This window comes from Macrobrachium nipponense, chromosome 22, assembly GCF_015104395.2.
Source record: "Macrobrachium nipponense isolate FS-2020 chromosome 22, ASM1510439v2, whole genome shotgun sequence".
In the NCBI taxonomy this organism is placed as follows: domain Eukaryota; kingdom Metazoa; phylum Arthropoda; class Malacostraca; order Decapoda; family Palaemonidae; genus Macrobrachium; species Macrobrachium nipponense.
In genome coordinates, this window is record NC_087213.1 from 64,239,462 (window position 1) to 64,266,649 (window position 27,188).

General features: G+C 35.9%; 1 protein-coding gene across 16 annotated transcripts in view; it reads left to right on the forward strand.

The window, feature by feature from the left end:
* LOC135198758 (far upstream element-binding protein 1-like) overlaps positions 1-27,188 on the forward strand; it is a 77,169-nt gene that overhangs the window by 9,971 nt on the left and 40,010 nt on the right. For 11 of the 16 annotated variants that reach the window (XM_064226655.1, XM_064226666.1, XM_064226664.1 and 8 more), the window contains 2 exons: positions 1,533-1,739; positions 2,892-2,960. In XM_064226655.1, the coding sequence (XP_064082725.1) occupies positions 1,533-1,739; positions 2,892-2,960 (276 nt within the window). The remainder of the gene's footprint in view (positions 1-1,532; positions 1,740-2,891; positions 2,961-27,188) is intronic. The other 5 variants (XM_064226657.1, XM_064226653.1, XM_064226661.1 and 2 more) reach the window with 2 other exon arrangements.

The following is a 27,188-nucleotide window of genomic DNA, read 5'->3' on the forward strand; positions in this document are numbered from 1 at the left end:
TTCTATCTGCCCTCCTAACAATTTATTCATAGTATCTGCAAGGTTTTCACGGGTTACACCATTCAAAGTATTTTACTGTCAATATTCCTTTCAGCACTTGATTATAAAGAATTAGTTTATCCAGACCTTTTGAGCCTAACAATGACTTCTCGGGCTGGTTTTCTGGAATTAATCCTGTAAAAAAAAAAAAATTAAGAGGTAGATCTAGGGTACTTATCCGCGGCGGCTTAGACTGTGGCAGTTGCGATTTTTCTATGTAGTTTTACCTACTGAACAAGAATTTTAAGTAATGCTTATTTTGGGCAACTGTAATTAACCCCCCCAGGGGCCAGTACTAAACATGGCGAAATATATTGGACACCCCAATCGCTAGTGGATGTCGTATCCGTGGTTACATTCCTTGCAGTCCGTGCGGACTGCTTCTGTATAAATACCAATTTAGACTTTTTAGGAAACCGGTTTTACTTAGGAACATGATGATCCTATTAAATACAAAATCTTTGCCTTTAGCAAGAATGCCTTTCAATGTCGTTTTGTGCATAAATAAGATTCTTTGATGGTTAATGACCTCATAGATCCCAGCGCTCAGCCATTGGCATAAATTCTATATTTTATTCTAAGTGACCTATTTATGATTGAATTATTTATAGAAAAAGCATGACGAATGTGTACAGACCTTAGGTACTGCAGTGGAATAATACTTATGGCATATTCAAGGTGCTCTTGGTCAGAGGATGAAAAATATATTAATGGGATATATTTGTGGGGTTGGACATTAGTCTGTGTTTTTTTTCTCTTTATGATAATAAATAGAAATGATTGACAGGAATAAAATTAAGAATTTATAGGTCCCAATGATTGCTTTAGTTTGATTTGCCAACTTTGAGATTTTTTTGGAACCGTCACTAGTTAAGAGTGATTTATTAATCATCAGTAAAGCTGATCGGTCAGTGGGTATGCTTAAAAGTGGCAGGGTTATATTCTCTCATCATACATAAAAAGTTAATGTAATTGTAAGGTAATTACTGTATGATTCTATTATGAAGCCAAGCATAGTAGTGTTGTGCGTTAGTGACAGATCTACAAATTCAGATACAATGGTTGCAGATGAATGGCTTTCCTTCATGAGGGTGGAAATGTGGAGCTGTATGAGGATTTTGTGTATGAGGACAAATCGTAAATTGATGGTCATAAAAATATTGATGTAACCTGTTTAAATATTATAAGGATAATTATTACTTGAAAAGCACTTTTGAACTAAGGATTTTTCAGTGAGGATACTTTTGTTTAACAATTATGTACAAGAGTGGAATAAGCACGCTTATCTAAATTTGGAAGGTTGTGAGGATTTTTGTTCTGGGTAATGCAGATAATCGATGGGAAATGAGATTTTCAGTGGGTAGTTTCACAAGTAAATCTACTTCACATTAACTTTGCCATAGATAGCAACAGAGACAAGATATTAAGAGATCAGTTATGATGGTGATAGGAACCCTGGAACGATCGTGTTCACTCATTTATTTTGCCTGTAGGTCCTGATGCCAAGCGACCCCCAGGTGGTGGTGATGGTGGTGGAGGCGGCGGAGGAGGTGGTGGAGGTGTCTTCATGAGCGGTCCATTAATGGGTGGTCCAGGCAGTGCTCCCGGTGGCGGTGCTCCAGGCGGTGGTCCTCCACATCGTGGCTTGGGGTCGGTCGAATCTGATGAGATCCAGGTCCCGGACAAGATGGTCGGCTTGAGTGAGTATTTGTTGTGATTTGGTTTTGTGGGAATTTGTTATTGCTATTATATTGTTAGTATGATGTGGTCTATGCCCAAGGGTAAGAGGACTTATAGTCAGAGTCACTTCGGATTAAAGTGCTCGTCCATGCCAGCAAGTGGTAAGGTAAAGTATGAATACTGGTTTTTTATTTTTGTTTGTAACCAAAAGAATTTGTAGGATGACAATATTAGTGAAAATATGCCTATGTTTAACAAGTTAAATTGACCTCCCATCTTGCATGACTGAGTAAAATTTCCGGAGTGACTCCGACTTCAAGGCTGGTATTGGTCATTTTGGGAGGCTCTCAGGGGTAATTGTAAAGGTAGATTTTCAGTGCTTGTGTTTCACAGCTATGTTGCTGCCCTGTTCTGTTGAGGTAGTTCTTTTCCTATTACAAAGAGGAAGAAAAGTGTTGGGCATGTTTATAGTCTCTAGCAAAGTGGATAGGTTAGATCAAGACAAGACCTTTAATCACGTGGAGGGTTATATAGATACTTTATTTTTATCTGGAAGAGGAGGATCGAAGGATTCAATGTTTTGTGAAAATAAATCAGTGTTTAAGAAGACTTCGTTGTTTAAGGTACAATGGTCTAAATTAATAGCAGTATTTTTGGGGGTTCATTGGCCTTGCTAAGGGGAGATTGGCTTTGGTTCGTAATGTGCATATAATGGTTGATAAATTTATTTCATGCATGAATCAAAATTTTATGCTCTTGAAAGTTTCATATTTTCATACAGCTTTATAGGGTTAAAGTTAATTTATATACTGATTTTAATGTCCACGTGATGCAATTTTCTCTTTTTAAGATTTTTTTTTTAATCGGATATTAGTATTTTTAAATGAATTGGAATGTGCAAGCCCAGCTAATGAGGGTATATTATGAGAATGCTGTGAATTTCTATGTTAAGTCATGCTATGAATGTTGAGAATCATTTTAATTAGGAGGAATAAGGGGCGTACTCTAAGAAATGCTGTCGTGTTCGATGAAGTTTTGGCATAAAGGCATCTGGTGATGAAGCTGTTTTGTTGTCAGATATCCAAATGCTGTACAAATTCAAACTGGACAGTTTTTTTTTATTGTATGTTTCTTATTTCTATCATGGAAACTTTACCTCTGGGGGCCCCCAGGAGGACCAGGTGGTGGCGGTGCGATGGAATCTGAAGATATCAAGGTGCCAGACAAGCTGGTCGGCGTCAGTGAGTACCCACCCTTTTGGTTTTTATCAGCGTCATCCTGTTTTGGCATTTATGACCCTCATTTCAAAGCAGGATGGGTCAAAAATGTTTGAGGGATACAGTAGAATCAGTAGGAATTTGTTTTGAAGTTTACTTCATTGTTCTTTTAATTGCTAAAATTCTTTTCCAAAATGTATAAGCAGGTTCCTCATTTAGTATTTTTGTATTTATGGTGTTGTGTATACTGTATATTTTAGCATATTTGTGCATGGGCACTATTTATATGCAGTATTTGCATTTGTATACAGTATACCCTTATTAATACTATTCATCCAGGGTTAGTGATATACATGTTTATTTTTGTGCATCTTGTATCGTGTGTGTGTGTGTGTGTGCGCGCGCGTGCGCTAAATAAACGAAGGCTTAAGGTTGTTGTGAATGCTATTTGGTAAGTGTTATGTTTCAAAAGATTTATAAAATTAAGAATGATTAGAAGCCTCACTTTTAAGCTTGGTGAAACCAGTTAGTGTTTTTTTTTTTCTTCTTCTTCTTCTTCTTCCATGATGCAGCCATGGGGTGTGTGTATGTTTAAATGCATATGGGAGAGTACTTACGTAGCTTTGGTTAGTTCTTTTTTTTATCCATTTGTATAAGGAAAAGTGCTAGTTGTTAAACAGTCAGTGATAGGTATTTTGATCTTCACTTAAATACTTCATGAACTTAAAGGGAAGGTTACCTAACTGGCCTGATTGAGGATTGCAATGAAGTATGAAAATATTGAAGGTCTTCAGGCCTGTGGAAAAGATGCATTTGCAGTTGTCTGTGTAGGGTTTTCTGGTATTCAAGAGTTGAAGCTAGTTTTCTTTCCGTTTGAAATTTAGAGTTTACTTTTTAGTTTTAATCTTCATGCAATTGAAGGATTTAATATGTGGCTATTTTATCATGGACTTTTTAATAGTTTTTCAGTATTCTTGTAAAGTACATTGGATTTTTCTGATATTGGTCACATTTATTCATTCAAGAGTACATAGGAGTGAACCTTGAGATATTGATCACATTCAGTATTTATTCAAGAATGCATTAGGAGCGAACCTCAAATATTGAAAGCAAAACATTAGAACTTCATTTACTACTTGACTGTGTTTCTACAGTTATAAGGTGAATTTGTAGCGCAGTAATTCTTGAAGTGTGACTGTGAAGTAGATTCCATGGATCAGCTTGTATTCAGGAGTTTGCTGGTCAAACAGATTGTGACAATGTGTGAGCTGTTAGGATTATAAAGGTATCGGGAACCGAAGTGGTGTACTTTGCTGCATAATGTTTCATGAACCTTGTACAAGTGTTTTAATGGTGTGTTCGTAGTCTTTAAACTTTCTTCATGAATAATTATACTATACTAAATATTTGTATGTGAAATCTGTGTTGTTGTATAGTGACACATGAAATTCAGAAGTCATACATTTTAAATATTCTGAAAAGTATAGCCTTGTAGTATTGCCAATTTTTGTTTCATAGTTTTTGGGAAAAGGTGGCAATATACAACTTTGCTGGAAATCTTAATTTTTTCTTTAGTAAGGTTGTTCAGGTTTGAGGGAGTAGCAGATTATTGCAGTCATGGGAGTAGCTAAGTAAGTTTGATTAATTAGGCATTAAATTTATGCTCTGCATGGTTCTATACATGGGTTGTTTATATAACTAATATTTGTTTTGTTTTAAATAAGTTATGATTGTCACAATGTTGAGTGTAATGTAGATTCAGTTTTCAGCATAGTATATAGGCAGATCATTCCACAGAACTATCCAACATAAGGCATGATTGGTAATAAGGCAGTATGTACTGTATAATAGCCATTTTGTGAACAAAATTTTAACTAGATTCTAACTTTATTTATAAGGTTTTTTATTAACTTCGGATAAAAAAGGCAAAATAATATATTTTACGTAGTCTGTAATAGACTAAAAAGATCAAAATTTTCTCTACATAAAGGTTAGCCTTAATCTAAAAGTTCATGTGTTTGTTTACCATCATATATATTTTTCATGACAGCTTTCTTCATATGTGTAATACAACTCCCAGTCAATAGCTGAATACTTGACAACCCCTCAAAAAATAATAAACTGTCCATTTTGATTGTTCAAACACCAAAAATCCTTCAAAAAATGCAATTATGGTCACAAAAATATGAAAATACAGTAATTCATGAATCTCTCTCCATGAAAATACTGCTAATAGGCGAATTTTCACGATAATCCGGATATAAGTTTCAGAAAAATCCGCGAATAAGTGAAGCAGGGAATCCGGAACTGCAAATAGGAGGGGTTGACATACATATCACAGCAATATTCTTTCTCTCATGACTATGGCAAACATGTAATAGAAAATTTATTTAGGAATGCATGTATTTGGTAATTTGAAATGCAGAATAAACAGTAATAGTAGTAGTATATGGCCATGGATAGAGAAAGATTTCTGTGAAATCATAATGAAATTATTAAAATCAAAGTTGAGGCCTGTGTTTCTAGATAGTGATTTCTGTGAACTCATAATGAAATTATCAAAATCAGTGGTGATGCCTGTGTTTCTAGATAGCGGTCTGAAGTTTAGTGTTATACAAGCATTGAAGGAAAGTACCTCAGAATCTAGTTCTTCCTGATCGAGGAGGGCCTTCAAATTAAAAAGCATCATAAAATTGACAGAGAAAGTGTGTCTTTGGTGAATGAGATTTTGATATCGGAAGTGTTTTATGTTGGTTGAATTTGTAGCTATAGGATGTACTTGAGAAAGAGAATTATTTGGCTTATAGTGTTAATGTATACAGAGCCAGAAAAAATTGAAAATTTGGTCTGGCCCGGAACTCTAAGGCAGTGGGAATGATTGTGAATAAGAATTAGTCTATGATTTATCTTAACAGCTAATTTTGTAAGACAATTTTATTATACACGTAATACCAGAGGGTGAAAGAAGATTAAGCAGTTGCTAATAATAAGGGTTATGTACAGTAAAGGAATCTCAAAACAAAACACTGCAGTAAAAAGAAATGCTGAGTAAGTTTTGAAATGAATTTTTGAATTTCACTGTATATGTTGTCACTGTATATGTTGGTCGGAAAGTTTAGAAGTTTTGTTTATAGTAAGCTAGGGCAAATCATATGTATATAGATAATTCTTGCAAGACAGGTTATTACAAGTTAGCATGACTTACGTGAATTGGCAAGAGGGCTTCATGATGCCATTGTAAATTAGTCAAAATTACCTCTTATCCTGCCATTGTTGTCGAGGAGTGTATGTCTTCACTTCAGTGAGTCTGGAGAAAACTCAAGATTTATTCTAGACACAATGGAAGGCAGAAATATGAATTATGATCATTAAGCAAAGCAAGCTATTATGAGTATCCTTCTCTGTATAAACGGTCAACAATACTAGTTCTTGTGAGATAATGCACAGACAACTTGGCAGTCATCTCTAACAAGTGCGTTCTTGTAAGTGATTTGGTATTAAATTTTCCCTCTTGGTAAATGAAGGAATTCCAGTTTTGGTACCCCTAATTTGTACAAGTGCTGAATGGCTGAAAATGCCCAGTGCTTGGTTTTATTGCCTTCATTCATAATTTGTGCAAATTGTACAAATTTGTTGTAAGTTATATTTTCAAAATGTGTATACGTATATAATAGCCATGCTACAAAGTCATCAGCTGTTAAATTGTAAGCAATGGGACTTAATGAATATCTAGGATGTGAATGTAATACATCCTAAGATGTTTCAAAATATTGTTGACATGTACAGTATGCTGTTTTTTAAATTATCTTATTTTCCAGCCTAGAGAATATCAAAGGGTAGCTTGTTCTACCAAAATGCTAGTCAGGTTACATATATTCCAATTTCTGCGCTTGTTTTAAAGTGTGAATCTCGTGTGGCATGCAGTATTGCTCATTTGGTTAACTTCCGTTATTAGGAAATAAGTTATCCATATTCCTAGATATCATTTTGGTAGCCCGAGTTTGCTCCTCCCAGCTGCCAGTGCAGAACCAGAGGAATTTACTTCTGGTGTTTAGAAATTGATTTCTCGATATGTGGTTCGGATACCACAATAAGCTATAGGTTGCTAAGTAACTAATTCCCCGTAGGGGGTAGTGCCATCAGTGCACCTCATTCGGTGCAATGTAGGTATTACTTGAGGTTCTTTGCATCGTCCCTTTGGCCCCTAGTTGCAACTACTTTCATTCCTTTTACTGTACCTCTGTTCATATTCCCTTTCTTCTATAGATTATCCGTCTGTAACACCTTTCAAACCTTTAACTCACAATTTCCATTTCAGTGCTGAATGGCCTTAGTTGCCCTTGTGCTTGGCATAATGCCAAAAATTTTGGTCCCAAGCCACATAAAAAAAATTCTAATCCCTCGGGCCAGCCCTAGGAGAGCTGTTAATCAGCTCAGTGGTCTGGTTAAACTTAGATTCACTTAACTTCAGATTCCTTATATAACAAAAGCTTGTTGCAGTTAGGAGGGACTTTACATAATGTTACTTCCTGAAACACTAAAGACAGATGAGGTTTTTTAGTGTGCAATAAATTATATATATATATGTATATGTATATAGTTTCACTCGTCAGCGGCTTAAAAAATTTGAAAATCACATTAGTGATAGTGCTGTTCTAGGTATGGGTAATTGCCCCACCCACTTCTGGGGTAAGAGAGGAACCACTCCAACAGGTAGTCCGTTGTTTCCTGCTTGCTGTCAACAGTAGGTCAGTTGTGAGCTGTGGAGTTTGGTTTGGATTTTGTTGACTTTTCCCATGTGTTTTGGTGAAGCACTGTATTAGTTCTCTGATTAGACACAATAATTTGACAACAGTATTTTACATTATTTTTTTTACATTTTAATATGTCTGACACTAGTTCTGCCAGCATAAGTTCTAGTGTAATGTATTGCAGCAAAGTTTGTAATACACATTTAACAGAGTAGTAAGACTTGCACACATTGTGCATTGATTTCAGGGGACAAGTGTTCTTGCAACAAGACTTACAATGAATGTGAAGGGTTGGATGCAAGAAAGTGGAAATTGTTAGCTTCTCGCTTTATCTAAACTGGATACGTAAGGTGGCTTCTAGAGCCGAGTCTGAGATGGTAGGTTCGATGACATTAGATAGTTTTACTAAGTCTGTAGATAATTTAGATCTAGTATCTCCATGCTTGCTTCTGCTTTGTCTCCCATTTCTCTCGACTAATTTATCTGTTCCCATACCCAGCTCCCCTGCTTCTGACCCTTATTCCTTGCCAGCCTTGATTCGAAAATTGATAGTCTTTGATACTAAAATGGTGGTGTTTGTAGAAACAATGTCAGGGTTAGCAAACTCAATGTTTGTCCTCATGGACAAAGAGGAAAAGAGAAGCAGTGTTATTAAAATGTCAGGGGAGGTAGTAGCTGTTCATCCCACCGATGCTCCTAGGCAAAGGTCACTGGTGTACTCCCTTGCATCTGGGAGCAGTCATAGTGAGGTCAGTGGAGACTGCCCTCGGACAGTCGTCTCCTCAATCGGACCTGTTGTATCAGGTTACAACAAAGGATAGCCACTGGAAAGGCATCCAAAAGGAAGTCCACAGGCTATCCTAGAGTTCATAGGGTTACAGTCCTGAGGTTTGGCGCTAGTGGTGAATTGTGGCTGTTGAAAAGGCCTGCATCAGACTTGGTTTGCTCTCCCATAGTGCCATACAAGAGATTAAGGGAGCCAGAGGAACCGTTTTGCAGGTTTTGGGACTACCCTGAATGTTTCACCTTTGATCAGCCTGTGATAGCACTCAAGCGGTCATCTTGAATATGCATTGTCCTATAGAGAGGCTGATGGTGCCCGAACCCCCAGCGGCGCCTGAGCGCCCACGAGCAGCGGAGTTGCCTCTGAGCTCTTGGTTAGTGCCTGAGCACCCAGGAGTGCCGAACACAGGATTTTGCAGTCACTCGCCAGTTTGAGAAGTCGACGATCAAGAATTTGCCGAGTATTGGCACGACACCTTCTGCTCACTTTTTCCTGCTACGCCTGCCTTCAGATACCAGATGAGTGGTGTTAATGTTCCTGCTTCTACCTCAAACCCCTATCTGGGCATAAGACGACGGGATTGTCAGAAGCGGATGGTGAGGAGGAAGTCGAGGATCATGGCTGTTATCCTACATCACGTTCAGCTTTGATGAAATACAGTTTACATGATTTTCCCGGATTTTTAACGTCTGTGGCTCCTGCTACTCCAGCTTTGACATTCTTTTTGTCAGAGCAACCTATGCAAGACGGACTCTGCAAGATGGGTTTTGTCTTCCTTGGCCAGGAAGGTGCTTTGGATAGTTGGCTTGCTGAGAAGAGGGAGCAGGGGAAAGCCTCATTTAGTTATCCCCCTTTCTCGCTTAGTTTGATGGCGGTATTTGTTGTATGAAACTGGGGAACCTCCCTCTCTCAAGAGTGGCTGCCTCCTCCCAGGGAAACTTTTGTGGTCTCATAGATTCCTCAAGGAGATCAGCTTTTAATGTAGCCAAAGTTATTTTCTCCCCCACAGAGGTAAACCACTTACTCAAGAACCCCTTTAAGATTTTTGAGGTATTGAGTTTTGTAGACTGTATAGTGGGTGCCTTAGCAAGGAAAATTAAGAGTTATTCCCAGCTGCCTGTAGAAGTAGCCTCTGATTGGTTAAATGTCCTGTTGTGTATTGATAAGGGCATAAGGTATGGGACACAGAACTTAGCATCACTGTACACATTAAGAGTTCTAATGAAGAGAGAGCTGTGGTGCTCTTTTATGACGAGTGTAACTTCCTCACTAATCAGCAGTTTTAAATTTGACTTGAGATCATCAACATCTGTTTCCTAGCTCTACAGTAAATGAGATATTACCCGAGAGACCCAACACCTATGAGTACAGACTCCACGTTTTCGTGGCAATAGATCAAGGTATCAAAGACCTAGGTTTAATGTTTGTTTCTCGACCAGACCAGGCCAATGGAAGAACTTCCATTGGCCAACAGACCCATCATGTTGACCAACCACTCGGTAGGCTCCGTTAGGTTTTCAGCACTCACAAGCGAAGTACCTTCCCTACTTGAGAAAAGAGCAATCGAGGAAGTGGAAAACCTCAAGACGGAGAGGTTTTACTGTATTCTTTTTGTGGTCACCCTAGAATCTAGTCAGGGGTATGAAGGTCATTGTTGGATGTGAATGCCCTGAACTTCTTTGTGAAAAAGAAAGTTCAAGATGGAGACGGTCCAGTTCATCATGTCATCCATTCAAGAGGGCGACATCTGTAGACATGAGAAATGCATACTTCTACATCTGGTACATCAGAGGTCCAGGAAGTACCCCCTCTCAGCTTTATGCTTCAGGCTTTCAACTGCTCCATAAGTTTTTATGAGTGCCTTTGCCCTTCTCTCCAAATGGCTGCAACCTGAAGGGAATAAAACCTAGCCGTTTTTCTGGATGATTGGCTTCTTCAGTCACAGACAGAGCAAAAGTGCAAGGAGGACTTCAAGAGAACAATTCTTTTAACCCAAGAACTGGGCATACTTACCAACTTTCAAAAGTTTCAGGTGGTTACTTCTCAGAAGATTCTATATTTGGGGATAGTGATAAACTGAGTCTTCAGGTTTCTCCATCCCCCAATTGCATTTAGTCTTGCCTGGAAAAAGTGGAGGAGTTTCTTGCGCATCGAACATGCACAGCATCCCACTAGGTGAGCCTGCTGGGAACATTGGCCCCAATAGAACAGTTTCCCACAGGAAGATTGCATGAGACCCCTTCAATTTTACCTGTGGACCAGCTGATACAGGAAGGAACACAGGATAAGTTTGTTTTTCCTGTCATTAGAGATCAAGGTGGATCTCCGGTGGTGAACTTGAACTTGGAAAGCAGACTTTCCCAGGGCAAGTCCCTGTATCCATTGAACTGCAACCTTGAATTTTTTTTGCAGATGCACGGACCTAGGATGGGGAGCTAGCCCATCTGGGTGATCCAAGTGTTGGGACTGATCTGAAGAGCAAAATCACTTTTAAGAGAAGTCAGTGAATGTATGAGGCCTCCAACAGCTCCTGAGTGGTGTGATTGGTATGGTCTTGACCTGCCACTTCGGTGACTGCGAGTTCGATTCTTGGGCATTTCATTCAGGTGTTAGAGGTGTGTATTTCTGGTGATAGAAGTTCGCTCTCAACATGGTTTGGAAGTCACTTAAAGCCGTTGGTCCCGTTGCTGAATAACCGCTAGTTCCATGCAAAGTAAAAACACCATACAATCAAACAAACAAGGCCTCCAACATTTTGCTCAGTAAGTACAAAAGTTATGACTATTCATTCTGACAATATGACAGCCCTGTTGTACATAAAGAAGGAAGGCGAGACAAGTTCGCTTTCCCTTTACAAAGAAGCAAGAACCCTTCTTATATGGGCTTCCAACAACAAGGCAAGTTGGTAACCAGGTTCATCCAGGCAAAGAATGAACTTCCAATTAATGTTCTAGTCCCAGACCCTCTTGCTTGGGCGTCGGATGCTGCAGCACTGGTCGAACATGGATCTATACATATCCCCACTTGTCTGCATGATGAGAGGTGATGAAAATTTGGGCCTACAACAGTTATGATGACCCATGTAGCCCCATTTTGCCCATGACTAGTGGTTCCTGGACCTAATGTTCCTGCTGATGGCCTTTCCGAGGTTGCTACCTCAGAAAGTAAATTTACTCAAGCAACCCCACTTCAACCAATTCCACCAAGGGTTGTCCACTCTGGCCCTGACAGGTTACGGACTGTCAGGAAACTCCTCCGACAAAAAGGATTTTCAGGAGTGGCAGAAGATCTTCCGACACGGTCTATCAGGTCAAGTGGGCGGTCTTTAAGGATTGGTGCAGATGATGTCTCGTCTTCTTCGACTTCTGTAATTGTTATTGCAGACTTTCCTGTTGTATCTAAGGAAAGCTAAAGGCTTTTCATCATCAACAATCAGAGGATACAGAGCAATGCTCAGCTGTGTATTTCGTCATAGAGGGTAGACGTCTCTACCAACCAAGACATGTTGGATCTCATAAGGTCTTTCAATACCATTAAGTCCAAGGGCTCAGAGCGATCACTTGGAATCTAGATTGGTTCTTAAATGGCTATCAGGACCCAGGTTCGGACCTCTTTGATGGCTATCAGAACCCAAGTTCGGACCTCTTTGATCCACATCTAGAGATCTTATGGGAAACTTTTCTTGGTTGCTCTAACGACAGTGAAGAGGGTAAGTGAGATACACACCCTTGACAAGAAAGTAGGCTTCTTGCAGGGAGATGCGGTATGTTCCCATACATTGGGGGGTCTAGCTAAGAATGAAGACCCCAACAAATCCTGTCCTGTTCTCATTCTTTTGTCATCAAAAATTTGATGGAAAACTTAACCCCAGAAGAAGAAAAGAGGTAGAGTACTAAGGTACTATTTAGACAAGACAGGGGAGGTTAGAGGGACTTCTAATCAGAGAAACATATATGCAAGTGGGAGAGGAGGACCTTCATATATTAAGATCTAAAACTCACGAGATCAGATCAGTAGCCACATCAATGTCTTAGACATTTTGTCCATTTCGGCTATTTTACAGGCTACCTATTGAAAGTATCTATCAGTCTTTGCGACACAGTAATTGAAGGATGTTAGTGATTTATGATAAGTGCAGTGCATTAGGGCCATTATCCGTGGCTGGCAGGGTGTTAGGGGCGGAAGCGTAGGAAGCTTTTCTCTCGTAACTATATTTGCCTTGATATCAGATGTTGTGTTAAAGGAAAGTCTGGGTGCCACCTAGTGCTTGGAGCTCCCTCCAGTTCTTAATTTTGTGGTTGGGTTTGGAAATTGTTTTTGTTGGTGGGGTGGTGTAGGTGTTTTTGTGTATAATTTGGTCTTGATTAGTCAGTTACATGCCCTGGGCAGGGCCAACAGACTAGTTGTATGGTTAGTAGTCACTGGTTTCATACCTTGCTACAAAGGTTGACTTGTAGAGGCAGGTTTGGCAAACAAGCCACGTTATAAAGCCAAGATGAGTGCCGGCCAGAGGTAGTACCTTCTGTTCCAGCTCCTTTATCTGGTGAGGAACAAGGAGCATTGATTCAATGCTTTTATTTTCTATTTCTCTGATTCCTGTTTATTATTATTGTATGAGGTTGAATTAACCATATCCTACCTCTGGGTCAATCAACACATGCATAAAAATTACATTTATGATAAAATATTTTATAATGTATACTTACTAAGTAAGTCGGCAGTGCAATTACGTGCATCTATGCCAACACTAGCTCCCTGTGATTTTCAAATTTAAGCTGCCGATGAGTGAAGCAAGCAATGATACTCTCTCTCTCTCTCTCTCTCTCTCTCTCTCTCTCTCTCTCTCGTCTCTCTCTCTCTCTCTCTCTTCTCCTCTTCTCTCTCTCTCTCTGTGTGTGTGTGTGTGTGTGTGTGTGTGTGTGTGTGTGTGTGTGTGTGTGTGTGTGTGTGTGTGCGTGTGCGTGTGTGGTGTTTTTTTCTCATTCCATAGTAATTGATAGTAGCTGTAAGGGGTCCACCATATGTTCTTGGTGCCATGGAGATGGGCTGGCGGGAGAAATTTACAACGTGACAGTAACAGTGTACTAAATATGATAGGTGTATTTTATTTAGTAGGGATATAATTTACCCTATATTTAGTAGGGATATAATTTACCCTCTGACAGTTCTATTCCAGTATACTATAATTATGAATTGTGAGTCACACTATCACTTTCATGTGGTAATTTGTACCCTAATTGGGAAAAGTTACAGAACAATGTAATGAATTAATGAAGATATTTTTTCTGGATAAATACAAAGAAACTTCAGCCTAGAAAAATAAGAAACTTCAACCTTTCTTCTTTCATTGGGAAGTAATATATTTTTGAATAATTAGAAAATAACACTTGAGCAAACTTTGAAAAAGAGAAATGTTGAATAACAAACAAATTTACAAAAACAGGCTGTAATGGACCATGGAGATTGTGCCTTCATCAGCACAGCGACATGCTGTCTGGATGTTGGCACACCACAGTTCAAGTCTTCATCATTTTATTTTTTTTTTGGGTGTTCTACATCTCTATTTTTCGGTTTTCTAAAGTTACCCCTTAAGCCTCTTATCTTCTAATTGTTTAAAATAGGTTATTTACCAATGAAAAAGAGTGTTGAAGTTACTTTTATATTTTTAAAAAATTTTATTGAATTTTTTTAAATTGGGCCACTAATTACCCCACGGCAGTGAGTGTGATTCACAAGCAACAAGTTATTTTAGGGGTAGTGATGGATAAAGTGTACGAGTGAACATTTCATCCTTCAATTTAGTTATGAAGGTGTCCTTATAATTTTTTGTGCCATGCAAAAATCTATTATTCTGGTGTGCTATGAAGTTCATTGGTGCAGGTTTCCTAAATTTTCTGTAGGTGATATAAGCCATTATTGCAACGGTTTAGTAGGACTTATTTTCTTCTTGGTGAACGTAGAGATTCTAAAACTTAAAAATAGTACCATCCCTTTGGGGGTTTTGACTAAAATAAGAACTATTATTTGTTAATGAAAATCATAGGTAAGGAAATTGAACTTTAAGTAGAAATTGCTGCACCACCTCTTGTGTGTGGCAGTGAAAGGGAATGTATTGTAAATAGTTCAACTAGATAAGCATTTGAGAGGTGTAATGTGTGCCATTTGAGCATTAAAAATTTAGAACCTTGAAAAAAATGTGATTGTTGTATATTTATTTTGTGATTGGTGTAAATATATATATAGTACTAGATTGTCAATGGCAATAATTTAACATGGTTGCAGTGGCATCACAAAATACGGTGAGATATGCTTTAAAGGGAATTATTTATTATTTTGGCTTCCCCTTCAGTTTCCACTTTTAACCCTTGAGTTTCTTGAACATTTATGAAAAAAATTTGGTTATAGGATTACAGTGATCCTCCCGTATTCTAAGGGGGGATGCGTACCCCCCCCCCCCCCCCCCACACACACACACACACAGTGAATAGTTAGAATCCGCTAACCGCTATAAAAATGCTGAAAACAGCATTTAATAGTTTTATCACAAAGTGCATTTTATGATAAATTGATAAAAGAAAAAAAAAAAAAAAAACGGGAATTTCTGGATATTTCTCAGAAAAATACCACGAATAGGCATAATTTCCGCAAATAATGTGGGAAAATATTCCTGAGAGAAATCTGAGTGTGAGTCCGTGAATACGGGGGTCCACTCTCTATTGATGAATGTTATATTGTTCATTGCTTCATACTTCAGTCAAAATGCTTAACAGGTTAGGTAAAATCTCAGGTTTGTTGTTAAGGAACAAAAATGTTTAGATGCATAATTTATAATATCTCCCATTCCTTTTTTGTGTTGACAAAGTTTTTAACAAGTTTCTGGATGGTGGTGGGAAAAAGGGGGTTTCTTTTTTTTCACATATGAAAGTATGAACTGCAGTTAAGCATGAAATTATTGACTAATGAAGTCAATGAGGTTTTGTGTGCGCGTGCGCTTAACCCCTCACAGTTCGGGCTAATATACGTTAATGCATACACCCATTACTGGGCTTTTAAGGATGGCCAATTTAATAGAAAAACTTGAAAACATCATCAATGGAAAGCGGAAGATAAGTATATTCACATGGTATAAGGAAAAAATTCTAAAATAAAAAAAAATGTACCTTCCACAGGAAGTTGAATATTTCCCATCCCAAGTGGGCATCTTTTTCCCCCATGACAGTCATAAAATTATGCTAATTTTACAAAATGAGCTTTCTTTCTAGTGTGTGTGTGTGTGTGTTTTTTTTCATTGAAATTGCAGCTCAAACAATATTGTAGAAAATAAGAAATAAAACGGGAAACAAATTCCTAGCATATTTATCGTGAAATATTTACAACGCATTCTTGGATGAGTATTTGTGATGACATTCCCGAACCCCTTACCACCTCGAGCAAGACTGAGGGCTTCTCAGCTCACTTGCTGTCTTATAGGGTGATCTAAAGAGTTGCCAACATTGGTATATAGAACTACAGTAACATTTTTCCCATGAAATTGGTTCAAACTGCATGGTGCTAAATAATGATCGTATACTGTACAATACCCATTCCCTGGCCCAAAGCTGTGTGATCGTATGTATACGAGGGTGGGGGCGGTTAATAGAAAGATAAGGAGTTTCTAGCCATGACTTGGTGTTTAAACCTGAAATGAGCTTGAAAGCTTTCTGCCTCATAGATGTGATGGAACATGGCCTTCCATTACATGAATGGTTACATGCTCATTGCTTTAGTAGTGTGCTTCTGAACTAATGCAGATTCTTAATTATATTGAATGAAGGTTATTTGTTTTTGTGTGGGTAGGCGGGTATTTTGTTTAATTTTTTCTATACCACGGTTACTCAAAAGTTTTATATTTTGATTCATGATTGTTGAAGGTTTACTTTTTGCTACATAACAGTTTTATATATATATATATATATATATATATATATATATTTATATATATATATAGATATAAATATATACATTATAATTAATATTTTTTTAATATATACATATATAATATTATATATATATATCTGTATATATGTATCTATATGATTTATATATGTATATATGTATATATGTATATATGTGTGTATATGTGTGTGTGTGTATATGTATGTGTGTGTGTGTGTGCGCATGTATGTATGTATGTGTGTGTGTGTATGTGTATGTATGTGTGTATGTATGTATGTATGTATGTATGTATGTATACTCAAAATGTTGATGATTTTGACTACTTTGCTCTCAAGTTTTTTGCTGACAGACATTGGTGATACTGTGTTCGATATCTTTGTTCTATAAATATTTCATACTCTTCTCATATAGTATGTTAAATAGTTTTTGGTGCAAGCTTTTATAGGTTTTTGTTGGATTTATTTTTTAAAAATTTTATGACGTGAGTGAATTCCTTTTGGGAGACTTGTAATTGGATGCTTGCGATTACTGATGGCAAAGCTAAGGCAAATTGCATTTCAGTATAAGTATGTAAATATTCATAATCTGCCAGTAGGTCGTATGTGGTAGTAACATTTCTCTCTGTATTTTTTTTATTGTATGTAAACCTTACCCTAGTAGTGATGTGTGAAGTAACTTAGTACAGTAGTGAAATTGAAATGGTTTGGTGATTTTAGACCGAACAAAATTAAAGCATGATAATCATCAAGCTTGTGCTTTGATAATTCCCAGATTTATTTGTAAGTTATGACTGTGCAAGTAAAAATAGCTTAATGAAATTGAAGAACTTCGTAATATACTACAAAAATTTTAATAAAATTCAAGTATTTGTAATCTAATGGAATTGTAGTATTTGTAATCTACTCACTTAGGATTTAAAGGTACTCTTATTTATGATGTTTCAAGTATTTTTTGTGTTACCTGTTGTTTACTTATACCATTAAATGTCTTGAATGATAGTGATCATTTCAGACCTTTTGGTCTTGTCTGGTCATAGTACAGTATTCCTTGTAAGTTTCCATGTTTTCTTATTTTCAAAAGGATAAAGTTTTATTCTTTTGAGTTTCTTTTTAGTAGGTAACTCATTTCATAGGAAAATTTATTTTATGTACCTCGAAAATGTGTTGAAATAACACGAAAGCGCTCTGTACTCCTTCTTTCATTTCTCCTGTGGCCTTGGCTAAATATATTGTCAAACGCCATTTAGTGACATATAAGCACTTTTAGCTGGAAATTTTTATCGTCACTGAACTCTAGGGGTCATGATAATTTAAGAATATATGGTTATTGATGATGCAAGTAACCTACTAGGAAGATAATTAATGGATCCAAAAAGTTTCTGCTGTCAATTTTCTATTTAAGTTCACATATTGAAGTTATCTTGATGTAATAATTGAAGTTTCAATTTCTCCCTTCATAGAGCTTTATATTAGGCCTGAACAATTAATGATGAAAAGATAAGGCAGGGGTGTATTGATGGTTCTAGAATTTTTGGTGGGGAATTAGTTGCATCTTCAGATAGGACAGAACTGTTGATATGAAAGTGAATTTGCCTGTCTCCAGAGCAGATTTTTGTGCCGTTTGTGAAACTAGAATTTCTTCAGAAGCAGCTGAAGAGTCAAGTTTTAGTAAATTTTTCATGCAGCAGATCAAATACGTACTGTACTCATTCTGTTCTTTACACACACGCACACCATGCATAAGGAATTAATGCCGTCTGTGTACCTTGCGCAGTGCACTGTCGGCTTTACTTAGGGTTCCTTGCAGCATCCCATCAGCCCATAGCTGCAACCCCTTCTATTTCTTTTACTGTACCTTCATTCATATCTTTCTTCCATCTTACTTTTCACTCTCCTAACAATTGTTTCATTGTACAAAATGATTTCTTCCCATTGAACCTTTTAAAACCTCACTTAATTGCCCCCATAAGCACTGAATGACCTCATAGGTCCCAGCATTGTCCTTTATCCTGAACTTTGTATTCTAATTCTTGTATCCCTTCCTTCATATAGTACACTGAAGTCTGTACTATACAGAAATGCAGGCAGGGGCCAGGTATGCAGCGTTTTCCTGTGCATTTCTTAATTTGTTGTATGATTAAAAGGGAAAACCTTGTTGAGAGGTGCAGTACCTTAGTAATAATACATATATCTTACAAAGAATGTGTGCGCCAACTTTGTTAGGGTGTGTAAATCCTGTTTGTCCCATAGTTAGGGACATAAGCAGTGTTTTACACTAAAGGTACTATTCATATACTATGACATGTAATCTCTTGACATTTAAAAAGCAAATTACTTATATTTTTTGTGGCATATTTTAAAATGAAAAACAATGACAAGATCAAGATCTTTACCTGAAAATTGCCAAAGATGTGTAAACAAGCTGTTATGTTAATATTTATTACATGTCAGCTACCCTTGATGATTGCTCTTTTATGCAGAAAAGGCATTAATATACTGTATTTTTCTTTTCATTCTAAATATCACATGACAAATTTTGTCATCTTCAGCCTTTCAGTATATCTAAATACAGTATTAAGATATACATTGTACCCTTTGAACAAAACCTTGATGTTACCTTATTATCCTTACCCATCCATAGGTTTAGCAGTTGTCATTCACAGTATAACAAAAGCTCGGATTGAAGTTGCTCTGGAGCTTACTACAGTATTATTAGTCTAATCAAATAGTATCTATCTTTATATCTGGATGTGTGTGTTTCTTTCTGGTTTGTTTTCATCAGTAAGTAAACCACCACCACAAAATATGGGTAAACTACTTTCCATACAATCGTATATATTTTAGTAGTACTATTTTGATCAGTTAGTCACCTCACTAGATATTTATCTGTACAAGACCATAAGATTAAAGAGCATGCTTATCCTTACTGAACTTATAATTTGGCAGTGTCCATTTTGGCCTCTAGGTACATACCCCACATTAATTTACTTTCCATCCCATTATTTGTTCAACTTTTCACTTTATTAAAGTGGATTTGATAACAAAAATTATTGGGTGCCAAATCACATCACTTGCATCAAGTTTTGTTTATTTTGATTTTAAATTATAGTCCCTCATAAGATTTGAATTCCCAGGCTCTTGCAGTTTCATGCGTACTAGTGTGTAGTTTGGGGTTGCCATGAGGAATGTATAGCTTACATTTTTACCTTTGGTCTAATTGTTAACTGGAGATAATTTAGTTGCATATTGGTTCTCTTAAGAAGAGTAAAGAGAAACTTATTCCCTTGTGCTTAGGAGTCCAGCAGAGTTGCTTTTTCAGCATTGGAAGAATAATTGTCAAAGGCAGTGTATGGTTATGAAGGAAAGGGCCAGTTATGTCACAAGATATAGCAAAACTTTTATTATTTTATAGCAAAAGGAATTTTATTTTTTTATGCCTTCCAATATTTAATGTAAACATTTTCTGATTGTCATCAAGAATTAATTCTTTAGGCAACCAGTTCTTATGGTGGTTGATATAAGTACTATTTACACCCTATGTTTTATTTGGCTTTGGATATGGTACCTTGGAATCACTATCATTGCAATATTTATTTTACTTGGTGCATGCAATACTGTACATAACTAGGTATTGTGTGAATTTAATTGAACAGTGGAACTATACATACTAATGTATTGTTTATTAATTGTGCTACTTCAGTTATGATCATTGTTGATGAGAATCCTTTCCTCAACATCTCAATACTGACTATATTGCTCGTGTGTGGGAGCGAGATTGAATGTGTGCGCGTGCGTGCATGCCCGTGTGCATATAAGTTGAGGTTATGATTTATTTTTTGAGAACTGTACCAGTTACGTTATCTATTTTTTATTTGGACCACTGGTGTAATACCTTTCTATGGAAAATAATTGTTTTCCTTTGAAAAATTTGTATGTATGTGTTACGAATGAGTTCTGAATGATAGCAAATATTAGGAAAGGTTATTATAATCATTAAATACATACTTTGATATTTGCATGTTAATTGTGTATGCTTAATTGTACCTGGGTTAATTACCCTGTGACTTACGTAAGTAAGATTTCAGACAAACTTGCAAAAATAATATTTTTGTCTGAATAACCTTAGGTTTATTTTTAAACATTGTCAGAAGAAAAAATAACATACATAACTTGTCGGTAACAAAATCCCAAGTGGTGGTTTGATTAAGTTACTGTTTATAGCTTAGATGTACTTGTTGGGCGTTGTACCTGGACTTTAAATATCAATTTTATTCCATACTTAATACCATAGTGGAGAGGATTATGTAAGATTTTGATCTTTTGATAGTAATTTCTCCAGCTTGCCGTTTACAAAAATTTGGTGGTTTTGTTTTGGTAGCTAACATACATTAAGTCTGTGAAATAATGTGTTAATATCTGCATGGCATTTTATCCTTTAAGACTAGTTAAGAATTCATGATTTTCTAGAATTGCAAGATTGAAAATTTAATACTTTGAAGTAGAAGTCCTCATTGAAAAAAGTCGTGACCCATGAGGATCTTGATTCAAAAGATAAGGTTTTGTTACATTTATGTGTTTGTCACTCACTGATACCAAGAAGCTCTTTACTCAATTTTGTTTTTTCAGATTTTGTATTACGTTTTTTGTACTTGTTTTTCAAGTTTAGTTGTTCTATGAAAAGAAACTTGCCAGCATATTTGGTGGTGGTGATTGTTATGCGAGAACACTTGATTATTTTGTGTGACTGTAGGAATTGTGTGAATTTAAAATCTTGATTTGGTAAAATATGCCATTTTGCACTTGCATCAACTTATTGGAGTTTTGGGATGCCATTTTAGTGAAATATTTTCAACTAGATTTGAATGTCATTTCTGATGAATGAGGTAAATTGTTTTACATTAATCATTTGCCATTTTGCAGTTAGGTTGGTTGTAATCAAATATTTTAGGTGTTGGAAGTAGTGCTACTTGTGTTAACTAGCTATGTGTTCTTAGTAATGGTGGTTGCTAGACTGTTCTTTTAAACAAAACACAAATTTTGATACATTATCTTTCTGAATACACCCACTTCAAATTCCCTAAAACTTTATCGTGAAAGCATATTTATAAATTGTCTTTGGAATACCTTAGGAACATAAGAGTAGCAGTAATCTAAACTTATTATCTGGAATTATTTTGATATTACCCATAATGTAGATTTCTTATTAAAACATGTGGAGTTACTAATGCCATGTTTTGTTTTTGCATATTTTCAGCTCAGAGAAATATTTTGTAGAATCACTGCTCTAGTGCATATGGTGCATGGTTAGGCTGTTGGTGCTTTTAAAAGTCTAAATTTATATTATAGATGACAATTTTAATATTCTTGAAGTAACCATTGCAGTATATGATATTGCAAGCAGCTTAAAATGATAAACTGAATTTTGATCTTACTTTTTATTATCAGTATGTTGATAAGTCATATTATAGTGGTTATCCTGTAAACAGACCTTATATATTGATATTTGATTTTCCCAATGATTATACAATTTCTTATATACTGACTGTGTTGTGCTTTGCTGATTTACAATGTTTCATATTTTCATGTATTGTGATACAAACTATTCTGTTTAGCTCCTTGCTACCTTAATCTACACTATTTCCTTTGAACAGTGTATTGCTGACCATCACATTTACTATTGTCTGTTTATATTCTCTTGATTTTCCCCCAAAGCACTAAGCATTATTCATGTTCCTTTTTGTATATATAAGGAAACATAAGTTGTATTCATTGGTACCTCTTCCTGTAGTTGAATTGAACTAGTTTAGTGGTTTAGAAATTGTGTTGATTTGTGACATAACAAGATGGATGCATAAAGCTTTTATTTCCATTTTATTCTCTTCCATTTCTTGTTATATTTGCACAATTTGGTGATGACTTTTCCTTTTATTTATTTTATTTTGTTTTACTTTGCTTTGCCATCAATTTGGTGATATCTTTGGTGGTGAAGTTTCCATTTTGAGACTGGTATTGTCTATGCAACCATTATTTAGGTGCTTGTAGTATTAGTCAAGTTATGGTATTGATGGTTATATTGTCAAAAATTAACAGATGTAGGTGTATTATTAGTTAATGAAAATGTTACTATACTCTAAAAGTAGTAGAATAGTTTGAGATGTCTTGTTTATTCTGGATATTGATGTGTATAGGCTAGGATTAATGGTCTTTAAGATTGACATTTTAGGAATAACTTTCCATTGAAATTGAAAACATTTCATTTAGTCTAGTATTTGAGCATATTCATTCTTGGGTGATGAATCAATAGAGGTGCTTCTCGGGATGAAAATAGTTTTTTGTTTTATATACCAAAATTGGATGATCTTGACTTGCATAATAGTGACCTAGGGAATAAATGAACATTTGCCACATAGTTGCAGGGCTAACATCCATTAATAAAAAAGGTTAAGTTCCTTGATTGAAACTCATGTATTATGTTGGCAGGAATAGCAATAAAATTCCTACAGTATTGCCTCCAGGAAAATGATTTTCCCCTGATAATTTAATGGTCAAAGATCATGAGAGACTATTTGATCTGAATGTGATATTATACCATACCGGAAAGATAATTCGGTAAATTGAAGGAGATAAAGTTCACCAAGTATACTGTACAATACTGAGTGTGCGCATGCTAACTCTTAGGATAACAATGTTCTCAAAATGGAAACTTACACACACTGTGTGATTGCAACGTTATATTGCTGCTCTATTTTGCACTGTTATCTTGGGTTTCAGGGCTAAGAGGGTCTATAGGGGTCATCCCACAGGTATAGTGCTATGCACCTACAGCTTAGTATGACAGAGGGCCGCTGCCTGCAATGGAACAACGTGTGAGAGCGGCTATGAAGTCGAAACTTAATACCTCTTTGATTATGAGGTGGGTGTACTGTTCTAGCGAATCCACAAGAAATGATATCTATTAGAGGAGTTTTTAGGTTTTGCAACGATTGAAGATTACATTTTTAATGAGATACGTGGTGGACTTTAGTGTTAGTGTTGCGTTATATGGTATCTAGCAATGAATTAGAATATTCTAGTTAAGGTGAAAGTTAGGTTTTACATATTGGGCGGCCTATAAACTGTTATGCATAGGACAAAAGCATAATTGGTATGTATAAGAATTGGTACATTGAAATACCTTGTTTTCTTTGCTTTATATTTCAAGTGGGGAAATACATTGGCATGGGGTGTATTGTTCAGTGGCCTTGAGTGATTCAGAGGGGATTAAGTTTTTTTTTTCTAATGTTGTATGCTGCAGGGTATTCCAAAAGTCTGTTCATCCTTCGTTTCATTATTGAGATTGAGATGTCTTGATAAGTCAGAATGCCAGTGATCTAATTCATACTTTGTCACAAGAATGCTGGTTTTATAGAAAATACCTCAGAAATTCAGCATCTGAAAGTGATTTGTGTTTTCCGTGTGTTGAAGGGAAACCTTTTTAAAGTACTTGATATAATGCACTTCATCCCCCCCTATTTTCTTGCTTTTTATTTTACCTTTTGTTTTTTTTAAATTGTTCTTTGTGGGTTTGACTTTAGAAAGAAACTTCTTGTGTAACAGGAGTATTCATTTTACTCATTGATTATAGTTTGCATGTTTTATATTTTTTGTGTAGGAGATTCAAGTGGATAGTAGTGATTATACTTGTGAAGAGAGTAGTTTTTTATGATTTAATATAAACCTTGCAGTAATCTGATGTACTAGTTAAAAAACAGTTTACATTGTCTTTTTCTTGTGAAATGATTATGGTGCTGAATTGGTTAGCCCATATTTGCCTGACTTGCAACTTTTTTTAGGTTTTCATGTAATGCCCTATATTCCATGACATTCTGGGTCATGCTACCGGCCTCCATCCTGCTTCCATATTTACTTTTTTTATATATATTATACAATTAGTTCCTCATCCCTTCTCAGCGCTAGTTAAACATTACTTTTTTTAATCACACCTTTTGAAAGTCAATCCAATTCATTGCTGGTGCCCATGTCCATATACTAGTGGTATATTTTATTTACCAGTACCACTGTCCACAGACTTTACCTACTCTATTTCTTACTGCTCTATTAGTATGCGCTTGAAATTTCTTCCTGCCCTATCAGTTCCTGCTTCATAGTCTCTTATGTTCCAGTGGTAACAGAAATGTTTTAGCACTTCTAAGGCCTGTTCTTCTATTACAACATGTTGGTCTACTTCCTTATTTCCATTATTTTGCATTTAGAATGACTATCTATGTTTAGGGAATATCTACATATTATGCATACAAAGTTCAACAACACACCTACTTTTTCCTGTCATAAGCTCTATTTAGCCTAAGTTTTTTTTTTTTTTTTTTTTTAATTCATTTCATCTTTTAAAATGTTTTAGACATTTCTTACATCTTCCTCTGACAATGTTGTCATTGGTAGGTTATTTGCATATGGTAGTTTCTGTGCACTTTGATGGTATAGGTTTTTGCATCTCGACTTCAAAGGACCCAGGGCTGTTAAAATACTATTTTTATTTTACTCTCTGTAAAGGAGTTTTCTTGATAAACAAATGTATATAGATTTGTAAAATGAGTGATAAGAATAGGAGAGGTTGGTGCTTAAAGGTGTATCAAAAGAATCTCTTCATAGCATGATAGACCAGTGTACGTAGGTGTATAAAAAGCATCTGATCAGAACCTAGGGATTACATGGTTATGGAAATAAATTGAAAAGTTAGGAGGGGAGAATGGTTTTTACATATTTAACCACCACCAATAATTAAGTTAGGAGGGAAGAATGGTCTTTACATATTTAACCACCACCAAAAGTCTTCAGTAGTGATCTTTTTCTGTGGGTTTGAACAGTATTAATTAAGAAACCTGTTTGTATCGATTTTACAAGAATTCGGTAACACCGAACATAGACAAGCACAGATTACTTTATATATGGAAGCGTAGGTTTGTGTCAGGAAAAATACTAAATTTAAATTAAGTATATTTTATATGAGAAGTAAAATTAAAGCGGAGTATGGAGAAGGATCATAAGTAATACTTAGTATTGTAATTAATTGTACTGTTAGTGATTTTGTAATTTCACTGATGCTTCACGTTAAGTCAGTGGCATTGGTAAAAAGATTTTCTTTCTATGCTTATGAGAACAGCAACCATGTCTTAGTGGTAAGGATTGTGTGTATAGTTTGACATTATCTGCTAAAAAAGTGGTATTTATGAAATCCACAATACTTTGCATATTGACTGGTTTTTTGCTGATAACTTGATTTGCAAGTATGTACTAGAATGGAATTTGAGGTTTGAAGGATAGTTTTATGCTATAAAGGTTAGAATGGATTAAAATGCTTTATATTTTCCTTTGTTTCTATAATGTGAAGAGTGGATATATGTAGGGAGGAAAAGTTCTTTGCGTATAGTTTTTCAATGGTTGTAGAGATGTACAATGCACAACAGACATTGGGAAAACTTGGATTAGGAGTCACAGTTAACTACTATAAAAGAACTTGTACACAATAGGTTGTAGTTCCAGTGCCTAATTTGGAAATAGTTTTGAGGTTATTTATTGAAAGGTGGTTAATGCTCCATACTTTCATAAGTTTAGTAACTAGTTGCTTCATGGTTTGAAGGATTTTGTTGCTTAATAAAGGGAAGCAGTATTACTTTAATCTTGTGAATACTTGCAGTATAGGCAGTCATCCAGTGTTACCCAGAGTGTTAGGAAATTGTTCAGTGGTGTGTGTTTATAGGTAACTTGAAATAATTAATACATAGTTATAACTAGGAAAACTAAAACTTTTGACATATTGGCCTTTGAAGGTTAGAAAAGTACTCTTGGCGCATGGGTCATCCTCAGTCCAGAATCCTTAAGTAAATAATATTTGAGAAGGCATCTCTTTTCCACTTGGCAGTATATTTAAATAACGATTCCCCATTGTTGACTATACATCACTTCAAATATTTCATAAGCTTCTCTGTAATTAGTTTCGAGAAATAGTAAATAAAAGTCGAAGTAGCATTTTCCGGTGGTATGTGTGTATGCATATTAAACTTTCTGTAATTAATTCTGGAGTGGAATATTTCAATTGTCTACTAGTGTAAGGCACTGCAATACACCCCAAGTTCAGTTTCTAATTAAAGAAAATATTAAGATTTTGAATTTAGGGCACTGAGCTTTGGATTGAGTAGTTAAATCTACATATGTACTATCCATGTGTTTTGTCATTTTATTTTTGTTGGGCAATATTTGGATCTAAGATTTTGTCTCGGCACCATCTGTGACAGTTGAAATATAATGGGCTTTACAGGATAGTGTGTGGCAATTTAAAGCATGGTTTATAGGGTATTTATCTTGGAGGGGTTTGTAAGTTAGTCTTGAGGATTTTAGACTTGTAAATTTACATAGCTGTTTTCTCCAATAAGTCTTTTAAGTTTTTAGCAAATCATCTGTAAATTGCACTTTAAATTTTTAGTGTTACCTTGGCACTGTAGTTCAGTAAACTAGTGTTGGGACACTGCAAAAAAAAAAAAGAGAAAAGTTTATATTATTTTAAAATTAAAATATGAAGTAATATGTTCAGGCTGAACAGCACATTACAGATTTCTGTGAGGACTGGAGTCATTGTTGGTTCCTATGGGAATACAAACTGAAGCTTTTTTATATGTACAAGCATTTCTCAGCATGAGCTTGAATCAGTTGTTGAAACTTGGTAAAAAGTAATTAACTGGTGGTAAGGGGGGGACCCTCTACCCACCTGGTAGCATCTAACTATATT